The 23,227-nt window shown below is 39.8% G+C and overlaps 1 protein-coding gene across 1 annotated transcript in view; it reads left to right on the top strand.

Moving 5' to 3' along the window:
- Window positions 1-23,227, top strand: part of ko (Stork-head domain-containing protein knockout) — a 217,629-nt gene that overhangs the window by 170,510 nt on the left and 23,892 nt on the right. The window contains exon 3 of the mRNA XM_019040261.2: window positions 12,316-12,536. Within this exon, the coding sequence (XP_018895806.2) occupies window positions 12,330-12,536 (207 nt within the window). The 5' untranslated portion in view covers window positions 12,316-12,329. The remainder of the gene's footprint in view (window positions 1-12,315; window positions 12,537-23,227) is intronic.

The raw sequence follows: 23,227 nt of genomic DNA, 5'->3' as shown, positions 1-23,227 counted from the left end.
AGATAGCAGCACTATCAACCCAAGAAGCGGGAAAATAGAATAATCATTTAAATTAAAGCGGGGACTTTTAAATTGACGCACCCGAAAAAGGGTCCGAAACCTTTGTAGTTGATACCTCAACGCAACGGCCATTTTTGTAACAGCTCGGAATGATTTGCCGTGGATGATGGTGTAAACGAGATGAATCGTGCCGCTTACCAAACTTGTTTGGTGCGCGGCATAAACCAGTACGTGACGTCAGTTTATAACTAAAAAATTCTGGTACGCCGCACTAGATTCTCGTTCTGCGCATCAAACTCTTTTTTCAGTGTAAGTTGGAATTTTTTAGCCAACATGCGTTAAAAATCAGCATAAAGCTGAAAATTTCATTACATCGTTACTAATTACAATCTTTACTAGTTTTTCGTTACTAGTGTTGCACCAAACGGCGTATATCTCTTTGAGAGAAAATTATGCTCGCATGAGCTTTTCCCCCTCTGTATTGAGCTTTTCAGATTCCTGCTGATTTTTAACGCACGTTGGCTAAAAAATTCCAACTTACTGTCTAATAACAAGGACTTTTTTTTCATACCCATCGGAGGTTAGGCTGCATAGCAACGGTGGGGCCCACCGCCTACCCGACCCATTCTATTTCCGAATGCGTACCCTGTAATTGATCAAACACCCTGAACTGCTTCAATAAATCACTCCATCGCAACAATGAAACAGAAAGAAATGATTGGAGAGCCTGTGTCTCGATCAAACGCAGAACAAGAGGCCCGGCCCTCGATGGAATTCATCGCGACAGATCCCAATGCCTTTGACCTGCCGAGTCCTGCGTTGCGCTTTATGGTCTGGCAATCGAATAGCTTCGAGCAGCACAAGCCTGACTACAATGAATTGGCGCCCGAGGAACAGTTCGCGGAGTCCATTAAAAAAAGAGTCGTTCTTTTTGGAGTATAGTTCCTCGTAGCTGCTTACGCTAATGCCACCCTAAAGCCGTCCAATTATAAAACACTCCTTTCATATTCGCCCGTCGGCGAAAATCGGGAGTTCAACGCCATCGACGTGTGATAGGTCTGGTCGTAAAATCGCAAAGATACACTAAGTCTGTCGCAGGGAGAGCTCGTGGTGCGGCGCGAACCGGTCGGCGACAAGGTGTAATAATCGACAATCGATATTTCCCCATTTGAGGCTATGGTAAAAAGTTGAATAATCGATTGTCGATCCTTTTCTATAGGTTTAAATGGCGGATAAATCGATTCTTCGTGAAGCACGCCACGCCACTGAAACCGGTGAACCGTACCGTGGCGTGTAGCGCACCGTGGGACCATGCTACCGACCTGTGCTGCCAGGCCAGGAAGAAACGACGTAAGGGCATTCAAATGTTGCCAAATTTCAACTGATAAATACTTTATTGTGGAGGAAACTTGTGTATATTTCTCATTGAAATATTTTGAGAGACTTTAGATCAAATCACGAACAAAATTCTCTTGGAATTCGGATGAAAAATGCCTGAAAATTTTCTCCAAAATTCGTGATTTGCCAAAGGAAGTTCGGCAACGTCTGAAGGCTCTTATGGCGTTCTTCCTCAGCATGACAGTTAATTGCAATGCTAGGGAGAAACGACGTGTGAGGAATCAAATATGATCATATTTTCCCCGATGAAATATTTATTCCCCGTGAAAGATACGAGTATTTTACTTTGAAATTTTCACATATCTTCGATTAAATTTCAAGTGAAAAATGTGGAAATTTAAAATTAATATTAAAGATGAGTCATCGAAAAAATTCAGGGTTTATCAGAGGAAATTTGGCAGCGTTCGAGTGTTCATAAGGCGTTTTTTCTTAGCATGGCAGTGTAGCAATTCCCAACAATGGCTCGAGCTTTTGAAGAAAGTACCGCTCGCTCTGTGGATGACATATAAACACTAATTACACCACGCCTCGAGTATTCCTCCGGGTGATTCGGAAAAAAATAAGTGATCTGAACCTCGTGTTAAGACTTTCCAAAGCACGCATTTTATTACGCTCATCGATTCTCTCAGTTCCTCGTAAGTTATTATCCTATTTCCTCCACGGTTTAGGCCTTGAATTTTATTCGTATCTTCAGATAGAGATTCGTTCCAATGATAAGAGATCTGCACGCGTGTTAGGATTCCATATTTGGGCTCTCTATTCTATTAACTAATGAATCAAGGGGAAGCGTATTTTACGATCCGTGATAGTTTGATCTAAACGTATGCGAGCGATTTACAATTCGTTCCGCGGTATTCCTCCATTTTTGTTTCTACCTAACTAATGAACGGGTAGGGAGAAAAATTTTCCAAAAAATAAAAAAATAAAAAAAATAAAAATAAAGTTACAAAAATGAAGAAGTATTCTCTTTGCTCTGCAAAATCGTCATTTTGCAGGTAGGCGGCATTGTTCGTTAGCCATCGCATCGAGAATTCCTGGGGATCAATGAAAATACATGTTGCTATAAGAAGCCACTATTTTCGAGTCATTTCAGGAACCACTTATATGCCATTAATTTTTCCATGCGAATAGGCACTTTTATAAAGAAAATGAACCAAAAATAATGGTTCCCCAATGAAAAATGAAGTGCATTTCAAACTCGCAAGTTTTCCCCCTTTTTGGCAATTTTATTGGCTTTAAAACACTGTCCTCTCGTAAATGAGAGTGGATATAACGCCAGACAAAAAAAATCTGCCAATAAAAGCATCTTTACCCGCCCCAAATGGATCCCAAAAATGGTCACTACATCAATTTGAGATCAGGAAGAGCAAAGAGAAGGAGAAATAATGAGAGAACACCAAGTAATTCTGTATAAACAAGTCATTTGCGGCAGGACATTTGAAATGCAAAGAGACTCCTCTTATCCTCTGATATATGATAATTGAAATCGGCTCAAAAGTGCTGTGAATAATGAGTATAAAAATTGTACGTCGGCTCTCTGGACAAAATTGTAACCGTCGTGCACTTAAGGGAATGTTGGGTCACCTTCTCAGATTGGAATTGGAATGCTGTAGGCAGAGTTGTCAATTTGTGAAGTTTATTCAATTTTTGCGGATTACTATTTTAACTTTTTTTTTTTTTATTTTCGTTTTCTGACACTAAGTCCTACGTGCGGTGTGCTGTGACTCGGAATTTAAGATTCTTTAAGAAAAAGTCCGCTGGAAAGTAAGACTTACCCAACCAAAATTTGGATAAAAATGTTTCCTGGTATCTGAATTCTAAGCCAAATATAGTGTGTGATCATTTTAAGGTTTCGAAAAGAGATACCCAACCGATCAGCGTGGCTGCTTTGGATTCGTCGCATACTTTTCAAAAAGTTTGGTCACAGTTTTGTTCATACCTACTTTTCAACTATTTTCACTACATTGAAACTTTCCACCCGGTTAGTTTTTGATCTTCCAGCAATTTGACTCCTCCTCAAGGAAAAAGATTTAAGTCTAATTAAATTACATTAATTTAACATCATAACCGTAATAAGACAGAAGTGCGTGAAGCACGTTATATTAATAATAGTTTTTCCTTTTCCTTGCTTCATCAATTCTGCCGTGCTAAAGAATACTGCCGCGCGAGCCTTCACGCGATGCCAATTTTCCTCTAATAAAATATGAACGTTCAGATAATTCTAGGAGCATTTTTCTTTGAATTTGTAAGAGAATTTTATTCGCGACTAGATCTAAATTATTTGAAAATTTCAAGGGAAAATGTTCATAACTCTCCCCAAAAATAAACATTTTATTGGAGGAAATTGGGCAACTTTCGTATGTTCATACGGCATTTCTCCTTAGCACGGTACCATTGCCGTACTTGCTTGATTCATTTCGGATTTTTCTCATCTTTTTTTAACTCTTCTTATCAGTTTTCTGCTTGTGAGCTCTTCGACTGCAAAATTTTTCTTATCTAGGTATCAACATACATTAAGCCGCTTTTATAACGCAGCCTCGCGCTCTGCGACGCCCGATCACCATTGCCCCCTATCCTCCCAGAGACCATCAGGAAATTGGCACCTCCTGGTATCTACCGGCACCTGGTACCTGGTATCTAGGTATCTACCGGACCAATTTTCATAATTTTTTACCCACTTCAGACGGGAGCGCTCGCGGCAACCAAAAGTAGTCCTAGAAGTAGCTTCCTCATGCTGAGAATTACGATGTGTCTGATCGCGGATAACAGGAACACATTTAGTGGAACAGAACTAGGTGTAAATCCGCTGAGGGTCCTGCCTGAAGCGCTTGCGCAATTTCCACCGTTGAACCAGATTGGACTTACGGCCGTGCTGAAGAAGAACGACGTATGAGCCTTCAGGCGTTGCAAATTTACCTCTCGTAAAATTCGATACTGAAGGAGATTTGACGAATATTTTCCCTCAAATTTTTAGAGAATTTCCTTTGCACTTTAATCTAAAGATTCTGCAAATCTCACGGGAAAAATACAAGATTTTCTCTAAAATTGATACATTTTTTCAGGAGAAATTCAGCAGCATTAGGATGCTCATACGGCGTTTTTCCCTAGGATGACAGCATACATGCACGCGCATGCGTATCGAGCATGAACCGCGACCGACCGCAAACGCGCATGACGCAATTTCATGCGTCACGTTCGGAGATGTTTCAAATCGGATCGGTGTACATACGCGTGCCACCGAAGGGAGTATCCTGCCGTGTTACCGAAGAAAGTGCTGACGCGCTAAAGAAGAACGTCGTATGTACAACCGTACGTTGTCAGATTTCCCTTCATAAAATATCGATTTTTGAGAAAAATTAGGAATATTTTTCCTCGAAATATTCAGATAATTTAGCTCAAATTTCGTGCACAATTCTCTCAAATATTGGAAGGAAATTATGAACGAACATCCTTGTGAAATTTTATCTCGTGAAAGGAAATTTGGCAACGTTTAAAGAATTATACGGCGCATACTCTTATCACGGCAAAGCAGTACGTGTACAAATGGAGTTTTGAGAAAATGGACCCAGTTGGGTCGCGGAGCAGAGCGTCTTATTGAAATAACCCTCTGTTCTTCGTATAATTGGTGAAATCGGTCATCATCCAAAAATCCCTCAAAAATTGTTCGAAGGATTGAAAACCAAATAATTACACCTCTGATAATACAAGAGGGACCTTTAAAAGGCCATGTTCGGCAAGCCAGTATGAAGTTGAGTTACTTTGTCTGATTCGACGTCAATTTTCGCGCCTTCCCATTCTCCTTTTTTTAATTTTTTTTTTTTTTATATAAGAGGAATTTTGCTGCCCTACCTGACTCAACCAGTACATTTAAATAAAATCGGTCAACTTTTGGGCTCAACTTTGATAATTACAGCATCACTGCTCCGTGCGAGAGTACGGCAATCCAGTGCGACGAGGCATGAATTACCGATTATCGACATTTCCTCATTTGAAGCTATGGTTAAGAATCGATCATTAACGTGTTCTTCACGGACACCCTGTATATCGATCCTTGTCCATTGATTTAAATGACAGATTAATCGAGATATCGCGAAGCACGCCACGCCACTGGCAGTATCATCAAATAAGATCATGAAGAAGCATGTTCAAAAAAAATTGACAGCGGAAGAAGATTAAGACGAAGATGAAGAAGGAAAATGAAGAAATGAGGAGCAGAGGAGGAAGGAGAATAGTATCAGAAGCTCGTTCGGGGTTCAGCTTTCGAGAAGGCCCGTGCCCCAACTCTCCCGCAGGCCGCTTTTTGTCCCCCGCGCGACAATGAGCGTAATTAAAATGAGTGACGTTTGAATTTTTTTACCGATTCCCCTCACGGCCCGGCGACTGAATGAAGATATCGAGGCCTTAACCGTATTTGCCAAACTACGGCACGAGATTCGTTGCTGCGAGGTTTTCCTATCCGCCGTGGTAAGGAAGAACGCCGTATGAACCTTAAGGCGTTGCCAAATTTCCTTTCATAAAACACAAATTTCCTGGTACATGTATGAATATTTTCTTTCTAATTTTTCAGATAATTTTGATCGCAATTTTACCTAAAGTTCCTGAAAATTTCAAGGGAAAATATTCATAACTCGCCTCAAAAATAGGCATTTTATCGAAGGAAATTTGGCAACTCTCAAATGTTCATACGGTGTTCTTCATTAGCACGGCAATACTCGCGTGAGCCCCTTGAATTACATGGGAAGAAGCGACAATGTTTTTAGCAAGTGAACCTCTAGATAGGGTTCATATTTCGTCGTTTCTCCTAAGAAAGAACGTAACTTCATTTCAATGTTGCCAAATCAACCATTTTAACTGTAGAAATTTCGGCATCTCTTACTGACAATTTCACTGATTTCTCACCTGATCTCATGCTAAAATCAGAAAAATTTTTGAATAAAAATTTTACAGGTACGAGCTTGAAAAAAATCGAATTGTTTGAGACAATATTGTAATTTTGGAATGGATTTACATTCCTTCTTCCGGGGAACGATGGTTTATAAAATATTTTTTCATCCTACTAACACGCCGCTCTCATAGCGCTTCCTTGCGCTTTCCTAGATTTTTTTCATAAGAGTACGCATTCCAAATGTGTATTGAAGTTTTAAAATTGACAAGTATCAGATAGGTCAGATAGGTCCAATGGTCAGATAGTTGAGCACATTTCCGAGAGGAAGGATGGTGAATTTTCCTGTCAAAACCAAGTAAAGTCAAATATTTTTTAATGGAGACTTGTTTGACAGTTCGTCCGTATAAATATGAACTGCCTTGGAAATTTTGAAAATTCCAGTGGATTTACAACCTATTGCAAGAAAGTGTATTCAAAATGTCCTCAAGATAGCAGAAAAAAATAAAAAATAAGAGGGACCTTGAAAAAACGGTGCATGACGTCATTCCCTGCGATAATCCATATACCATGGTTTCCTCTATATTGGTTTCAACCATATTTTACGTCAAGTAACCAGTACTAATGTGTATATCACTAATTTATGAAACAAAAGTGGAAGAAATCATGGTATATGACGTCATACGACGTGTTTTTTAAGGGCTATCTCTCTGTTAATATCAGACGTCTCATTATTTTTTGCTCACTAATGATCTGACATTAAGAAAACACATTTTGTGACCAACGCAACTGATCCATTTGCAAATTATCTTCGTCTCCTGGACGAAGGAACGTAACTCCATTCCAAGGTTGCCAACTTGACTCAAACAAATAAAATATTTCGATAAAATGTACCAGTCCAATTTTTATCCAAATTTTTTTCCAATTTTTGTCTGAAATCTGAGGAAAAATTCGTGAAGCCTCCAGTTAGGAATGCCCAAGATTCTCCGAGTTAATACTGCTGGTTAATTTCTTACAACAATATTAATCAATAAATTTGCCACACTAGAAAAAAAACACATTGGATCCAGAGTCCAGACTCTTAAAAACATCGACAAGAAAAAATACTCTTGATTCAATTGGATTTAAGATTAAATCAAGAACCCAGCCTCTTAAATTAAGCGGATTTCCTTTTGATTTAAGCTCAAATCTGATTGAATCAAGAGTCCTTTTTCTTGTCACTGTTTTCAAGAGTCTGTCCTCTAGATCCAATGTGTTTTTTTTCCAGTGCAGGGGAAATTTGGCAATGTTGTAATGGATTTACGTGCTTTCGCGGAGGAAACGACGGCATGACGTTAATTCGCAAACGAAGATACTCGGGATGGATGTGGCAATATCGCGGGCGACATGGCTAAAAGTGAAATAATGATTAACTGCCGCGGTGCGTCTATGTGAGACATGACGTGGCGGAAGAAAAGGCAAGAACACGAAACTACGAGCTTGTTTCTTTTACATACGCCGAGAACGGGATGAGGAGTTCACAATAAGTATGATGTTAGATACGAGGCCGGTGTACACGGACGGACAGCCGAGTTCCGGGCCGGAGTCCTCTTCCCGAACTTTTTTGACACGTGGTTACGGAGGAGGTGCTAAAATGCGTCTTGCCTCATCTCTCACTCTCACTGCATATATTATTTTATAGAAGTCTATCGCCTGCATCCACGAGGAACTCCTACAACCGAGGGACATGTGGACGTATATCTGCCAAACGGAACTTTGTGAGTTATGACGTAAGCCCTGTTATGCATGTATTCTTAGGGGTCTCAGGGCTCATGTCTGAGTGCACATTGTTCCGTTCGGTAGAAATATGTCCATTTGTCCCGATCCGCGGTGTGAAACTACTGACAAGTTAATTAACCTCTTCGACTGATACGGCAATGCCTAGAGTGCCTTAGCGAAGCGAGTACGGATGCTTCAAAGAGGTTGCTTAGGGCGAAAAATGGCGGCTGTTAGAGACAGTACAGGGTGTCCCAGGTTAAAATAGCAATACTGTACTGCCGTGCTAAGGAAAAACGCCGTATAAACCTTCAGGTGTTGCCAAATTTCCTTTGATAAAACACGGATTTCCTGGTTAACTTATGAATATTTTCATTCCAATTTTGCAGGTAATTTTGCTTGCGATATCACCTAAAGTCCCTGAAAATTTAAAGGAAAAAGAGTCATATTTTCCCTCAAAAATAAACATTTTATTTAAGGAAATTTGGCAACTCTCGAATGTTCATACGACGTTTTTCCTTAGCACGGCAGTGTAGAAGCGTGTTATATAAGTAAAGGTCGGACATTTTCTTTCTGTAATGTTTTCTTCCAAAAGGTCCCCCTGGAGAGACTTTCCCATAATTTTGGGAAAATCATCGATTTTTCCAACTTTTGTCAACGATTACCGACCAAAAGTCTTGAAATATGTCTCGAACACATAATTTTAGCGCTATCCATCCATGAATTTAAAAATGTCAATATTTCAAGGTAAGGGGTAGGGGGTGGGGGCTTTCTAAGTAATATGCCCTGCAAGATCCAATACCTCCCAAAATCTCGCGTGAACCTGAGTAATTGATATTTTTAAGGCCATAAATGGATTCAGCGCTAAAAATCATGGAGGCCAGTGCTCGTGCTACTCCATTTCAGCATGGTCTGGTAAAAACTTGAACATGTTCTTGGAATAAACCGAGTTTAACAGTTTAGCAAAAATGTATTGCGTACATGAACTTATACACAAATGCGTCTCCTCTTGTAGGAACTCCAATAAACAGGAAACTTCCTTCCTGCTGAATTCTATTCAAACTATATGCTGGCAAAAATTTCGTATTCATCACTGAAAAAAATCATTTTAATAAAATATGGTTTGGTTTCTTTCTGCTTAACGTACTTCGTTATTAGACGAAGTTCAGAATCAGCCTAGCTGCATTTATAGTGGCTTAGCCTCTCATATTTCGTTTAAAAAAATAAAAAAAAAAAACATGTAAATCCAGCTTAAAATTTCATAAGAAGAGAAAATTCACATGCAGTTTCAAGGCGTAATGTTATTTAATCAGAGGAAGTTATGCAACGTGAAATGCAATTATGCTGATTCTGGTTAAAGTCGTCCGATTGTCTTCAAGTCAAGTGTTGGATCTCTGGCAAGTTCGCACGGTTCTTACGTACCCCCAATCGAGGCACTAGGAGATCATCCTCGGTATACCGCCGTGCTGAGGAAGAACGCCGTATGAACATTCGGGAGTTGCCAAATTTCCTCCGATAAAATTTTAATTTTTAGGAAAGCTATGCATATTTTTTTACGAAATTTTCAGGAACTTTCGGTGAAATTGCGAATAACATTATCTGAAAAATTGGAGGGAAAATATTTACAGATTTTCCCGAAAATTCGTGATTTACCGAAAGGAAATTTGGCAACGCTTGAAGGTCCATACGGCGTTTTTCCTCGGCACGGCAGTATCGAGCGAGGCCCAACCCGAAATGGTTGAAGTTATCTTTGTTTGCCATGCTTCTTAGTTCCCGGGCCGAACTTGAGGAGTGTTAATTATCAATCATTATCACCGTCGAGTAATCAAACTTTTTGCTCTTCCCGCCCCCTCCAACCCCCTCCGCCCCCTCCACCCCCCTCCGCCCCCTCTCCGCCCCCTCTCCGCCCCCTCTCCGCCCCCCTCCGCCCCCCTCCGCCCCTCTCCGCCCCCCGTCACGACCAACCTCTCCGTGCCAAATTGTGGCTCCGTGTAACTCCATTCCCAAGTGAGCCCCAGAGAGTATGGGATGATGCGGAAACCAGGGTTCATCTCGAAAGGCGGTTATGGCCTTTCGCACGGCGGAACGACGAAATAACGACGTGACGCGGCAGCCCCAAGTCGGGACTGCGCGCGCGCGTACGCCCACACGAACCACCGTGAAAATGAGATGGTGTTTCTGTGTTTGCTCTTGTCAGGTTTATTGGGAGAAATTTTGGGGACAGTGGGTAGTGGTCGCCGGAGCGATTTATTGGGTCCTCCCAATTTTGTTGCTTTTACTTTGCTCTCTCGGATTCGCACAAAAAAAGGCTACGTTTTGCGAGGAGGGGCTACGAGTTCTCGCTCATCTGATATTTGCAAAAACTTATTTGCCTAAGGAAACCTATTACATTTATGTTGTTTCTACTATGAGCTCGATCTAGTCGTTCCTGATTGCAAAATGCGTTCCAAATAATGGGCATCGCTGGCCGAGGTGCGAAAATACGTATCCAATTGCAATGCTCTAAAATTTCCGCTCCTATTTCATTCCTTCGAAGGGATATAAGTCAACTTAATGGCTTGAACTTTATTATAACAATATTTTGAGAACATTTTTAATATTTTCTCCAGAACATCTGCACATACTTTCATGAAACTTACAGGGATTAATCTTAATATCAAAAGAAGTATTGGGCAGTATTTTCAAGTGATTCTGTTCATTATTTTTTCATAAAAGATGGAAAAATTTGAGAGGTCTGGCAAAATAGTACCTAAGCACAAATGCCAAAATGGTGCTTGTGATAATTTGGCCGAAAGGTGACGATATGAGCTCTCTGACTCTTCAAATATCATTTTTTATCATAGTTCATCCTCGCTATCTACAGGGCATATTTCCATCGGCGGCTATTGGCACGTCACCTGCCAGACCGTTCTCTTTAAATTAAACTATGACTCATATCTTGAAATTCAGGAGATGAAATTGTGAATTCTCTCGTAAAAAGTATGTAACTGTTCATTTTATGTCATAATTCGCTCTAGAGATTTACCTAACTTCTGTGTTTTTTGCGGCTATACCGTAGTAACCTTTAGATATGAGCACGCTTTCTGATAAATTTTCAAAATGACCCAGGAAGCGGCCCATTGAGGGCATTACCATACGGATGGATCAAAATTTTGCTGACAAGCCAAAAAATATGAACTCGAACAACCTCACTCGATTTGTTGAATCATCACCGGACGAAGCTTAGTGAGGTTGGGGAGTATGTCATGAGTCTGACGCATTGCTATCCTTGCGTTTAAGTCTCCGAACGATTATAACTGTTCCTCGTCGCACGTGGCTCAGAGATGAAAAATGACTTTTAAAACACAAAATTAAAAGCTAATTACGAATTCTGCATTATACTTGCGTTGTGCCACATCCGTTTTCAATTTTATTGAGTTATATTTTCGACACTTCTCACCCCCCTCCTTCGCTACCATTCTGCGAGTGTGTGAGGTTCTAGGCCATGTGGCGTGTGACACTATTTTTAACCTAATTTTTGAATCTCGTGCGCTACTTTTTCACTGATAATCTAATTCATTTCGTGGTTGACGGTTTGTTATTACTGAGGTTTTCAGTTTTCTTTATCCACAAACAACTAGCAACACTGTTTTATCTCCATTTTTTATGACTAGTATCGATTCTAGTTGACGCAACCTGTTTCAGCGAAAATCGATTGTTTTACATATGTTTAAATGTATAAAAATCAGTGTTGTAAACTGTACTCGCAATATTAGAGGGGAAAATATTCTCGGCAAGTCTAAGTATTTTTACAGATTTTATTACGAATCAAATTTGCCAGATTGTGCAAAAAATGTGGATATTTTACATGGGTTTAAATGCGATGGAGAAAGTGATAATTTTTCAGCACTATCCACCAACTGTGCAAACTCTTTCTAGAGCGTAAAGTTATTTTTTATGCCGAATTGCCTGAAAATCATGATTGAAACATCAGAAAAGTCTGAAATATATTCCTAACTTTACAATCCTCTTAAGCATCGTGCGAGTTTTTTTAGCTGAGATCTTCAAAAATTATACAGCGCAAAATACATCATTTGATACAAATGAGTCACCAGAAAAATTTTTCTTAACTCCACGCTAAACTCAAAATAGCCATCGTCGTGTGTCAAGTTTTATTCAAAACTTAAAACACACACCACAAAAAATGTCATGTATCCTACATCTTCACTCTCCCGCTTTTTCATCAGTTATGATTTCATCGTATGATCTCACTAATTTCTCGATGTTTTTCTTCTGTGCAGGATCAATGTGAACCATGAGCATTAGGAGTGGAGGGGGTGGTGGTAGGGCACCCCGAGTTGGATCAAGATGCTCGTGGATCCTCCAAAGAAACTTGGCCATCACCCTAGTCAAAAGAGGTCTCCTCCAGAATCAACAAACTCAATCGAAGAGTCCGTCCAAGGAGGTTGGAGATCATGCCTCGTCGTTTTGGATGTATGATAGTGGGTACTTGGTTTTCCAGGTATGTACCGTTTTAACCCTCTTGTGGGCTGATGGTCCATGATTTTTTCGGCTATTAGCGTATTTTTCTAGATCAACTCGTCATTTTCACGTACCTCAATTGAATCGGGCTCTGTTAGGCGGGCGTAAGTCCTAAAACTCATGAGTCCTGACTTTCGTTGATTACTCACGACGCTAGGGATCACGAGTTTTTGGTCTTATACGTCCGTTTATCAGAAATGGACTCAATTCTGATCCAGGTTTTTAACCGTGACGATGCGGATTTTTGAATAATTGCAAGGAACATTGTACAGAGAACGAGTGTCCGAGACTTGAAAAGTAAGGGTTTTTTTTTTGCAGGAAAACGTTATTTTTGGTAACGCTACAAAGAGATACAACAGTATTTCATTCTTTGCATAGGGCTCTAGGTGTAAATGGCCCAGCTTTGTTAAACAGGGTGTCTACAAGTCCGGAATTTTCGGAAAGTCCGGAAGTAGACTGATTTTTTAAGGGCTGTCCAGAAGTACTGAAAAAGTGCGAAAATTCCGCAAAAGGGTCCGGAATTTTTTTAATTTTTTGACATTTTTGTCGCAATTTCAAATTTTTGAAATTTTTCGAATTTCGTTAAATGGAGGCACTGAAAGAGTACGGAATTTTTCTGTTGGAGGAGGTACTAAATTTCTTGATAAGGCCCTGAAAAAGTACTGTAAAAGCACTTAATTTTGATCAGCCTGTTTTAGTAGATACCCTGTTAAAGCAGCTATGAATACATGTATAAAACAAACAAACAAACATTTTTACTCTCGATGCAAGAGAATTTCTTTCCGGCGGCAAATTCAAAAATATCTCTGCCCAAATCAAGTAACTTTCTTCAGTTTGAAACTGCCTGGTAGCACGGCTATATTTTTCTGTTGAGACTATAAAATGGTGAGGGGTCTGCTAATGAAGATACGAGGAACAATCCGTAAACTAACGGCTACGGTTTCAATAGCGAGGTAGACCATACTTCATGTTTTCTCACAGTTCATGCAGTTCTCTCTTGACACATGTCCAAACGCTCCTTATTCTATTCTCTGATCATTGGTAGGATTGTTTCTTGTTCTCTCACTTTCCGCGTACATAATGCCCTCGCCCTCGAGAACACTTTCTTCCACCAATTCTACCGTGCTTAAGAAAGACGTCGTAAGAACACCCAAAAGTTGCCAAATTTCCTCCGATAAAATATTTATTTTTGAGAAAAGTTAGGTTTACATTTCCTTGAAATTTTCAGATACAATACATCAACTTTTTAGTGAAATTCTATAAAAAATTGTAAAGAAAAACATTTAAACATTTTCTTTTAGAAACTCATTCTTCATCGGAGATAAAATTTGGCATTGCCCGCATGTCCATACGGCTTGTTCCTCTAACACGGCACACTCGCACACACTATCAATGAGTTGAAGAGCTCTTCAGGTATCATTGGAAAATGATGTTTACTACTCAGTTGATGTTTGTCTTTGAATTGCGAAAATGATGTTTGCAAAATTTGCAAAAACTTATGTTTATCATCAAGGTTTTAAAAATTAGTAGTCCTTTTCCTTTGCAAATGAGCCTCGATCAGCAAAGTCAGACACTCATAGGGTATTTTGTATATTTCTTTTAACATGGTGCAATTAAAGTAATTTAGATTTTCCACGGTTCCTCCTATCTTGAGCAGACTATAGGACGATTGCCAATAGCCCAACGAGTTAGAAATATTATCAATCCTTCGCTTCTCAATTAATTATAGACCTTCGGAAGAGAACTTTATCAAACTTTCATCCATGCAAATACCATGAGTGAAGAATGTACAATGAAACGAATATTAATTCGAGAACGTAGAGAATTCATAAATTATTTCGCGATCGCAGCTCGCGTTAATTGAGTTGCACTGCGCATCCTCCCGCGGGACAGAATGAATCGAACACCGAGCAATGCAAAAATGCCTCGCATGATTTACTGTAATTATTCTACTCCTCTGAGGAATTAACTTTCGATTTATGTTCCGTGACGCAAGAAAGTGAGGGCTTGTGGAGAGATATCATATCAGGAAATTGCAGTTACCACTGCACCGTCTTTGTACCCAACTTTGGTGCGGGGCGTAACCTTTCGAATCACCATTACCTCACATTTCTCGTGAGACAAACGCCTTTTCGGTTATTTTTCAACCACCAAATTTTTATGTTTTTATATTTACCTGTCTTACATTTGGATTGCATTTTGCAGAAAGGAACCATGAGCATTGCAATGTTGCTAAGATCGAGCAACTTCTTTGGTCTTGGAAGAAGAACCTGATTATCCAATAACAGTCTCTATTTTACTCGCTAAAAACTGTAAATTTAAGACAAAAATTACCCTGTAAATTTCATATTTTTTCATGGTTTCAGTAATTTCATTGCAAAGGATGAAAATGCACAATCTTAGAATCATTGCAATTCTTCTGGTTCCTTTTTGCAAAATGCAATCCATTTGTAACTGTATACAGATAAGTTTATCGAGGTGAGAGGCTCATTAAAAGCTAACTGGGATACATTTTGCAATTAGGAACTGAAGTTTTTGGCTCAGTTTAGAAACAACGTATGTTACCATTAGTTTTCCCAAGCACATAAGTGCTCTACGCATAAGCCAGAAAGTTTCGGGCGCAGCACTCGTAGCAATCAAAGCTACAGCTCCAGCACCCGAAACTTTAGGCCTCTGAGCCCGGAACGCGGACGATATGTCTATGTACCCCGTAACTTTTTTTCAGTGTACTCTACTTTTAGATAGAGGAAAGTTTATGGAGGAGGTCTCAAAAACTTCCATTGATATGTGAATTGTAGAACTTTAAAAAAGATTCTTGAGGGGATCTTTAGACGTTACGAAAGCGAAAGAGGACGAAAGAAAGTTACCAAACAACATGAAGAGGAGGACACAATTTACAGTAGTCAGAAACTTAATGCGTTGCATTGCGTGCAAGCTTAAAGTTTATGGACATACCGCGAACATGCGCGATCTTCCCTTTTATTTTCCTCCGTCCAATGACGTCTGCATCTCGGCATCTCGCACAAAGCTGGAAGCTGGAAGTTGCTCTTGACGCTAATCGCGTTTGAGTGAGCCGTGTTGTAGAGCGTGCGGCTGCGATGCAACACTCGCCGGTGCTGCCATTTTATTTTACCGAAGATTCCGAGGTTCCCAGAGTTAGTTCCAATTTCCCAAATTTGCGAGCAAAATTCCGATTTTTCAAAAGCTCTCGGAAAAATTCTGGAACACACCCGAATTTAGCCGTGAAGATTGTCTGATTTGATCAAAAAATCATCAAATTTGATCAAATAATTGGTCAAACTGACGAAAAACCACGAAATCCCGGAAAACTCCGAAAACAGGTAAAAATCCTGGGAAAAGTTCTGATCATATGAAAACTTCCGAAATTCGGAATTAATTCCAGTAAAATATGGCAGCACTGACTCCCAAGGTTCCTAGAATTAGTTCCAATATCCCAAATTTGCGAGCAAAATTCCGATTTTTCAAAAGCTCTCGGAAAAATTCCGGAACACGCTCGAATTAAGCCGTAATGATTGTCTAATTTCATAGTAAAAATCATCAAATTTGATCAAATAATTGGTTAAACTGACAAAAAACCACGAAATCCCGAAAAACTTCGAAAATAGCCAAAAATCCTGGGAAAAGTTCTGATCATATGAAAACTTCCGAAATTCGGAATTAATTCCGGTAAAATATGGCAACACTGACTCGTGCTGTGGGGTACGGCATGAATGAACGGATGCGCCTTCGCATTGCGCCATTGCTTCTCAAAAGTTGCCGGCCGTAAAGATAATTAGAAGGCCTGTAAGCAGTGGCAACGCGTGAATGATCGATTATCGATATCTCCTCATTTGAAACCGTGGTAAAGAATCGATTATTAACCTCTATGGAATAGCGTTACAAATGCATAAAATCGTATTTTTGGGGGTTTTTAAATATTGAATTTTTCCTTTGTTTCATTTTTTCATTCTGCAAATTTTCCTCAGTGTTTTCTTGTTTTAAATAAGTGATTTCCAAAAATTTGTTTTTTTTAAAAAAGAAATTTGGTACTCCATGTCTGTTATGCAAGCTAAAATATAGATTAGTGTCCCCCAGAATCTGAGATCCAAAATTAATTCATGCCATAGAGGGTCAAGGTGTCTGTTGCCAACACCCTGTTTATTGATCCTTTTCCGTAGGTTTAAATGACAGATCAATCTATGTATCGCAAAGCATTCCACGCCACAGCCTTTAAGCTTCAAGGTAGCTTTTCCAACAATCAAGGAAGTCGGATCGGTAGGTTTTTAAATATTTCATCTAACGAAAAACGAATAGGAATGGAAAGTCAGATGGTCAGTAGTAATGATTACGTAGATGACTCTGATATTAAATTAGCATGATTAATACGTGGGTATTTGTTTGCTAGAGTCAACGCTAATATAATTACAGGGGGAAATGTAAATATTTTTAAAGAATTCTCACACTGGTTTTAAAGGAAAATATAGCTTAAGATGAGTGGTGTTGTTAAAAGTAGATCAGACGACAACATAAAAGGTGAATTCGCCGAGGGAATAATTTTGTTACGGGGGTTCTGTCCGACTAAATTTGGACCCTGGGACCTCGAATTTAATTGATTAGAGTCCTTCTCCTCTTAGATGCTAAGGACACGTTCCAAACTCACGTCCAAAAATCGTGCCACGCTCAGCGTTCGTGATGGCACGTTCCTTTACCTCTCTACGATCGCAAAAAATCGGGTATTTAAATATCTGGGTAGTGCTCAATTCCTCAAAAAATATTTGCAAGCTCACTCGAAGAATTACTATATTTTCTAGAATCTTTTCGGCATCCAGAGCGTTCTCTGTGTCGTTTTAATTATAAGGTAATGTGGATATCAAGAGAAATCACTACGTTTAATTTAATTTCCACATCGCTTTAAACGAAGGACCCACTGGACCCGGCACGCCAGACGAAATTCAATTTTTCTTAATTTTAGTTTCTTGGGCAAGATTCAGATTAATAATTATTTGAAATCGTAGTAATCTCAACTGGCGTAGCACTAGGAAAAAGATAGACGTATATTTCACAAAATACCTCAACTCAATACAATCTTATAGTTCTGCAATCCTCAATCTGTTATAAGAGTCATGATCAAAGTGAGATGCTGGAATTGCAATCGTGACCTGATGCTTAGTGATAAGAGCGATAGTAAAACTAGAAAAAAAAACAACCTCCCTCGGCTCTCTATTTCAATAGCATCATGTAAATTGAATGTGATAAGGGGTAGAAAAATTTAAAAAATTCACTAAAACTTTAGAACTTTCAGGCTTTCCACTAAAATTTACAATCATTAAGTTTCACCAATCAGGATACTCAGTTTTGAAGGGTATTGTCCTCTTCCATATCAGTACCCCAGAGCCAAAAGGTACGTAACTCCATTTTGGTCTTTTCGAGATATCAAGGGAAAACCCTGCGTCGGACTTCATTGATTTCCATGTAAATCGCAAACTTTGAAACTCCGTATTTCATATAACCAGCGTAAGATAGGGCTACCAAATGTTTCACACCCACACACTCGTAATTGGAGATTTTTTAAACGACACCAACTCGATTTTTCCAAAAATGTGAGTTAGATACCTTTTGGCTCTGGAGTCCAGTGGCGTGGCGTGCTTTGCGATGTATCGATTGATCTGCTATTTAAACCAATGGAAAAGGATCGATAGACAGGGTGTTCGTAGCGAACACCTTAATAATCGATTCTTCATGATAGCTTCAAATGGAGATATATCGATAATTGATCATTTACGCCACGCCACTGCTGGAGTCCTGACATGATGTCAGGTCTTTTTGTCTATAGTTAGTCAAAAACTTTCCAAAATTGAGCAGTGCAATGTAATGCTCCAACTTTTGAGCGTTTCGATTAATTTTTGTGTCTCTGAATAATCGTGCTCGGTCCAGCTTGGCAACTCGGAGGTGGGTGAATGAGCATGAGCGCGACATCTCGAGTTTGAGGAGTTCAGGAGCCGGGTCGTGGCGAGCGACCTGGAAAAAAATCTCTTGATTTTGCATTTAAATATTCATCCCTGGGTTTTTATTTCTTTGCGGAGCCGGAGGATCGCCCGCAATCCGCGCGTCCTCGCTTCCCGTTTCTCGTTTTACTCGCGTTTCGTGTGCTTCCGCGTCCTTACATCTTTTTCCCACGAAAACCGGAGACACCGACATCCCCCCCCTCGTTCCCCCTTGTCCCCGCCTCCACTACGCCGAGGGTCCATCCTGTGTTCTTGTGTAGGAAGCAGTGCTCCCATTTCTTGTCCGTCAAAAGTTCCGGGATTCGGAACTTTTTTGTTCCAATTTCTCCCACACCATGACCGTCAAAAGTTCCGGAATTCTTTTTAGATTTTTCAAAAGTTCCGGAGTTATTTTTAGAATTTTGAACAGTTCCGAGAAAGTTCCGGAACATTTCGCGCATTTTGAAAGTTACGGGGAAAATTCAGGAAAATTTCAAAAGTTCCGAAATTCGGCACTAGCTTCGGGAAATGGGAGTACTCCGGACTACCGTCGACTTGTCAGCTCTCGGATGGCATCAATGGAGCTCTTGCATATCCTTCAGGGATTCGCGATTTAAGTACACCGGAGGAAAAGTAACGGGATGTACAGACATACCATCCGAGCTCCCAGCTCAGAGACGTCAAGTTCCGGGTGCTGGAGATGTATCTTTGACAGCTCCGGGTCAGAGGACGGAGCAACGGATGCCTCACCCGGAAATTTCGGGCTCTGAGCCCAGAATGGACAATATATGACGGTATAGCTCGTAAATACGGCTTCCACAGTCGACGGTTTTTTTCGTGTACTTCTTCTTTAGTAAAATTTTGCGAGGAACACGATGGCACGATGGCACTTGTCATCATTGAAACGGAATCCAAAATTGAAAAAAAAATTCTCCAAGCATCGGCTGTAATGGAGCAGGGAATTTCCGCATGCTACGCTAAGAACTCCCCGCGTATCTAGTCAAACCGCCAATGCTCAGATAGGGAGCAAATACATTAGCGGGGTTGCCGTAGTCCCAGCCTCGAGGTCCTCAAACGAAGTGGAAACCCTGCTAATGTATTTACTTTCTATGTGTACATGGAGAGTTTAATTGGATACAGAGGTGGTCTTTCAGTGTTGCTTGAAGCGTTTGATCTCCTTCATTACGGGCTCAACTTTGAGAGTTTTTTTGTTTCTGTTTTTTAGTTTGGGAGTCATATTCAGAGAAAACCAATAAAGCACGTGTTTTTCGCAAAAAAAGCACTTATTAATTGTAAATCGTTGACGCATGCAATCGTTCCATTGCCGATATAATGGGCCTCTGACTAACAAGCGACCTGATCCCCAATGGGCCCTGCGCACCTTCAGAAAACCGCTTTGCCGGAATGAAAAACCTCTGCATGGACCATGGGAAAAGTCGAAGAAAGTGAACTCATTTGTGATGGAATTATGCAAAAAATGCCCTCAGGTCGATAACTCCACACTGAAAAAGAATATTCCCTCCACCGGAAAATATCAACACTTAAATGGAGCCAAATAAAAATGTCTTCCAGGAAAAAATCATTCAAAATCCAGAAGAACATTAAATGCAAATTATACAGAGGTCTGAAAACTGGTCCACAAAGTTTACCTTTTAGATCAGTTCGTCTCACACAAATCGTCGCGGCTCTGGCGTAAGGGCGCATGGCGATGTCCACGTGAGCCAGTGGTGTGGCGTGCTTTTCGATATATCGATTGATCTGCCATTGGAACCTATGGAAAAGGATCGATTAATAGGGTGTTCGCAGCGAACACCTTAATAATCGATTCTTTACCACGGGTTTAATCGGCTTAACAATCGATACATCGCAATTCACGCCACGCCACTGACGTGAGCCCTATTTTACATATAAGTCCACGCTTTCTGGGGCTCATTTTGAGATCGAGATACGCGCTTACGTCAGAGGGGCGACGAAATGAACAGTCTCATTCCGCGGCGAGCCCCTTCCATTTACGAGGACTCGCGATGTACAATGAAATTCCGATTTTGGCTAGGAATTCGAGCTGTGACCTAGGATGAAGAAATAGCGATCAAACTCAGATTAGTTACACCAGAATGCCGCCTCTGTCCGAGCATGCAAAGAATGTAGCGCATGATCTGATCCAACCTCACTGTCCAAATAAACACTATCGAATTTTCTCGCGGAGGACCGCTTGAGGTGCTTCCAAGTGATTTTAGGGACGATATCCGCCATTACGTTGCGCAGTTACGCAGCCTGTGCATTTAAGGAACAATAATTGTCGTAAAGTACAAATTAATACATGGAACTGATCCAAAACTTACAGTGATATTATTGTGATCTGTATGACATTGCGTCAAATTTGAGAAGCTTCATTGAAAAATTATACTGAAAATTATCATAATGGACCTAGCTCAATTGACCTAATGTAGACGTAGAGAAGGTATCATGAGACTATCTCTCTAACGTAATGAGTCGGTAGGTATAAGCTACATCTATTTTGATCATTTTCGACGTTGGTAAATATTGAGGAGTTTCTTCAGACACTTTTATGTAAATTGAAATCTTCTTATGTTTGCATAGAAATTCCATTTGGTTGGCCATTGCCAACCGAAGGGAAAACTTCATGGTACTTAATAATAAATAAGAGTTTCACCAAATTTAGAAAAAATTGGAAGCATTTATGCCAAAAGAAACTATGTTGCACGCAAACCCTATATGCATATAGTTCCATTCAGCATAAATTCGTCCAATTGCACGTATTAAAATCAAAAGGACCCGTATCCATAGTGACATAAGCCCTATCATGCATGCACTCTTATGGATCTCAGAGCTCATGTCAGGATGGATATAGTTCTTTTAGATTTAAATACGACCTTCGATCATCGTCAACTGTTAATACGGTTGTGGAGAGTATGGAAAACAATACTTGTCGACCTGTTACAAAGTTTTAGATCTTGCTTTTATGACTAGAGAGGCTGAAAATGCAACCACTTCGTGAATGTTCAATTTTAAGGAAATAAACATAGTTCTTCGGCCGTGAAATTACTTTGAACCGTTGCAAAATCTTTGCCCCACCTGATAATCGGCGCTTAACAGGTTTTGATCGTCCACTTCCCATGCAGTTAATGGAAAGGATATAGCTTGCAATGCAGTGGCCTTTACTCTCTCATTCAACCGTGCTAAGGAAGAACGCCGTATGAAAAGTCAGACGTTGCCACGTTTCATCATTATAATTCAAATCATTATTTTAACTTCAGAATGTTTGTCATCAAATTCTTTACACACACTGGAAAAAAAAACATTGATTGGATAGAGTCCTGACTCTTAAAAACATCGACAAGAAAAAATACTCTTGATTCGATCAGATTTAAGCTTAAATCAAGAACCAAGCCTCTTAATTTGAGCGGATTTCCTTTTGATTTAAGCTTAAATCCGATTGAGTCAAGAGTCCTTTTTCTTGTCAATGTTTTCGAGAGTCTGGACTCTAGATCCAATGTGTTTTTTTTTTCCAATTCAATTTCATACAGTTTATTTGAAACTTGTAAGGAAAATATCCACACATTTTTATAGAGTTTATAATGTTAACAGAGAGCATTTTTGCCTCCTAAGGAAGAACGCCGTACGAGCCTTCAAGCATTGCCAAATTTCCCTCGACTATTCACTGATTTTCTGGAAAATGAGTAATTATTTCTCTCCCGATTTTTTAGAGGATTCCGTTCGTGATTTGATATGTCGCTGGCAACTAATCAAATCAGGCATTTTATCAAGTGCTGAGGCAATAAGTCAAATTTTCACTGATTTCGAAGTTTAGTATGTTTTCGACGAAGGATTTTCAAGTTTTCGGCGCTTTCTTAGTAAAACTTCATAAAATCTACCCAATTTCCTAGTATATTCCTCTTTAAATGCTCCTCACATGTTTTACCTGTGAATATTTGAAGAATTCTATATTTTATGTGATTGTGATTCTGTACATTATGGGTCCTAGTTCAAGGACTAGGGGTCTTCACAGATCCTCGTATAATGCACATTTTTTAGTACATTTTTTCGAATATAAGGCAAGAATTATTCGTTTTAAAATAAGCAAAATAACCAACAATTTCAATTTACGTAAGTTTATTCGACTATCTGCCCAGGCATTTGACAAAATGACTGATTTGAATTGCTGCACTGGAAAAAAAAACATTGGATCTAGAGTCAAGACTCTTGAAAACATTGACAAGAAAAAATACTCTTGATTCAATCAGATTTAAGCTTAAATCAAAAGGAAATCCGCTCAAATTAAGAGGCTTGGTTCTTGATTTAAGCAAAAATCCGATTGAATCAAGAGTATTTTTTCTTGTCGATGTTTTCAAGAGTCTGGACTCTAGATCCAATGTGTTTTTTTCTGTGTGCCTGAGATAGACATAAAAAGTCTTAATATTTCAAGGAAAAACATTCACAGCTTTTTTCGGAAATAAATATTTTCTAAGAAGAAATTTTGCAGCATTCGAATGCTCTTACTGCGTTTTTACTGAGCACGACAAATTAAGCAAGATCCGAATGCCGATACGAGGTTTTTCCTCGGGACGGGAGCATCGCTCACCGGTGCCGGCGCCGGCGGGAGTGAAGGGAGAGCGCGAGGTTCCGGCGTTTATTAGCCGCCTTGATTAATTGGTGCCGTTTAATT

The sequence above is a fragment of the Bemisia tabaci genome, chromosome 7 (assembly GCF_918797505.1).
Source record: "Bemisia tabaci chromosome 7, PGI_BMITA_v3".
Classification (NCBI taxonomy): Eukaryota; Metazoa; Arthropoda; class Insecta; order Hemiptera; family Aleyrodidae; genus Bemisia; species Bemisia tabaci.
This window is presented reverse-complemented; position numbering and strand designations above follow the sequence as displayed.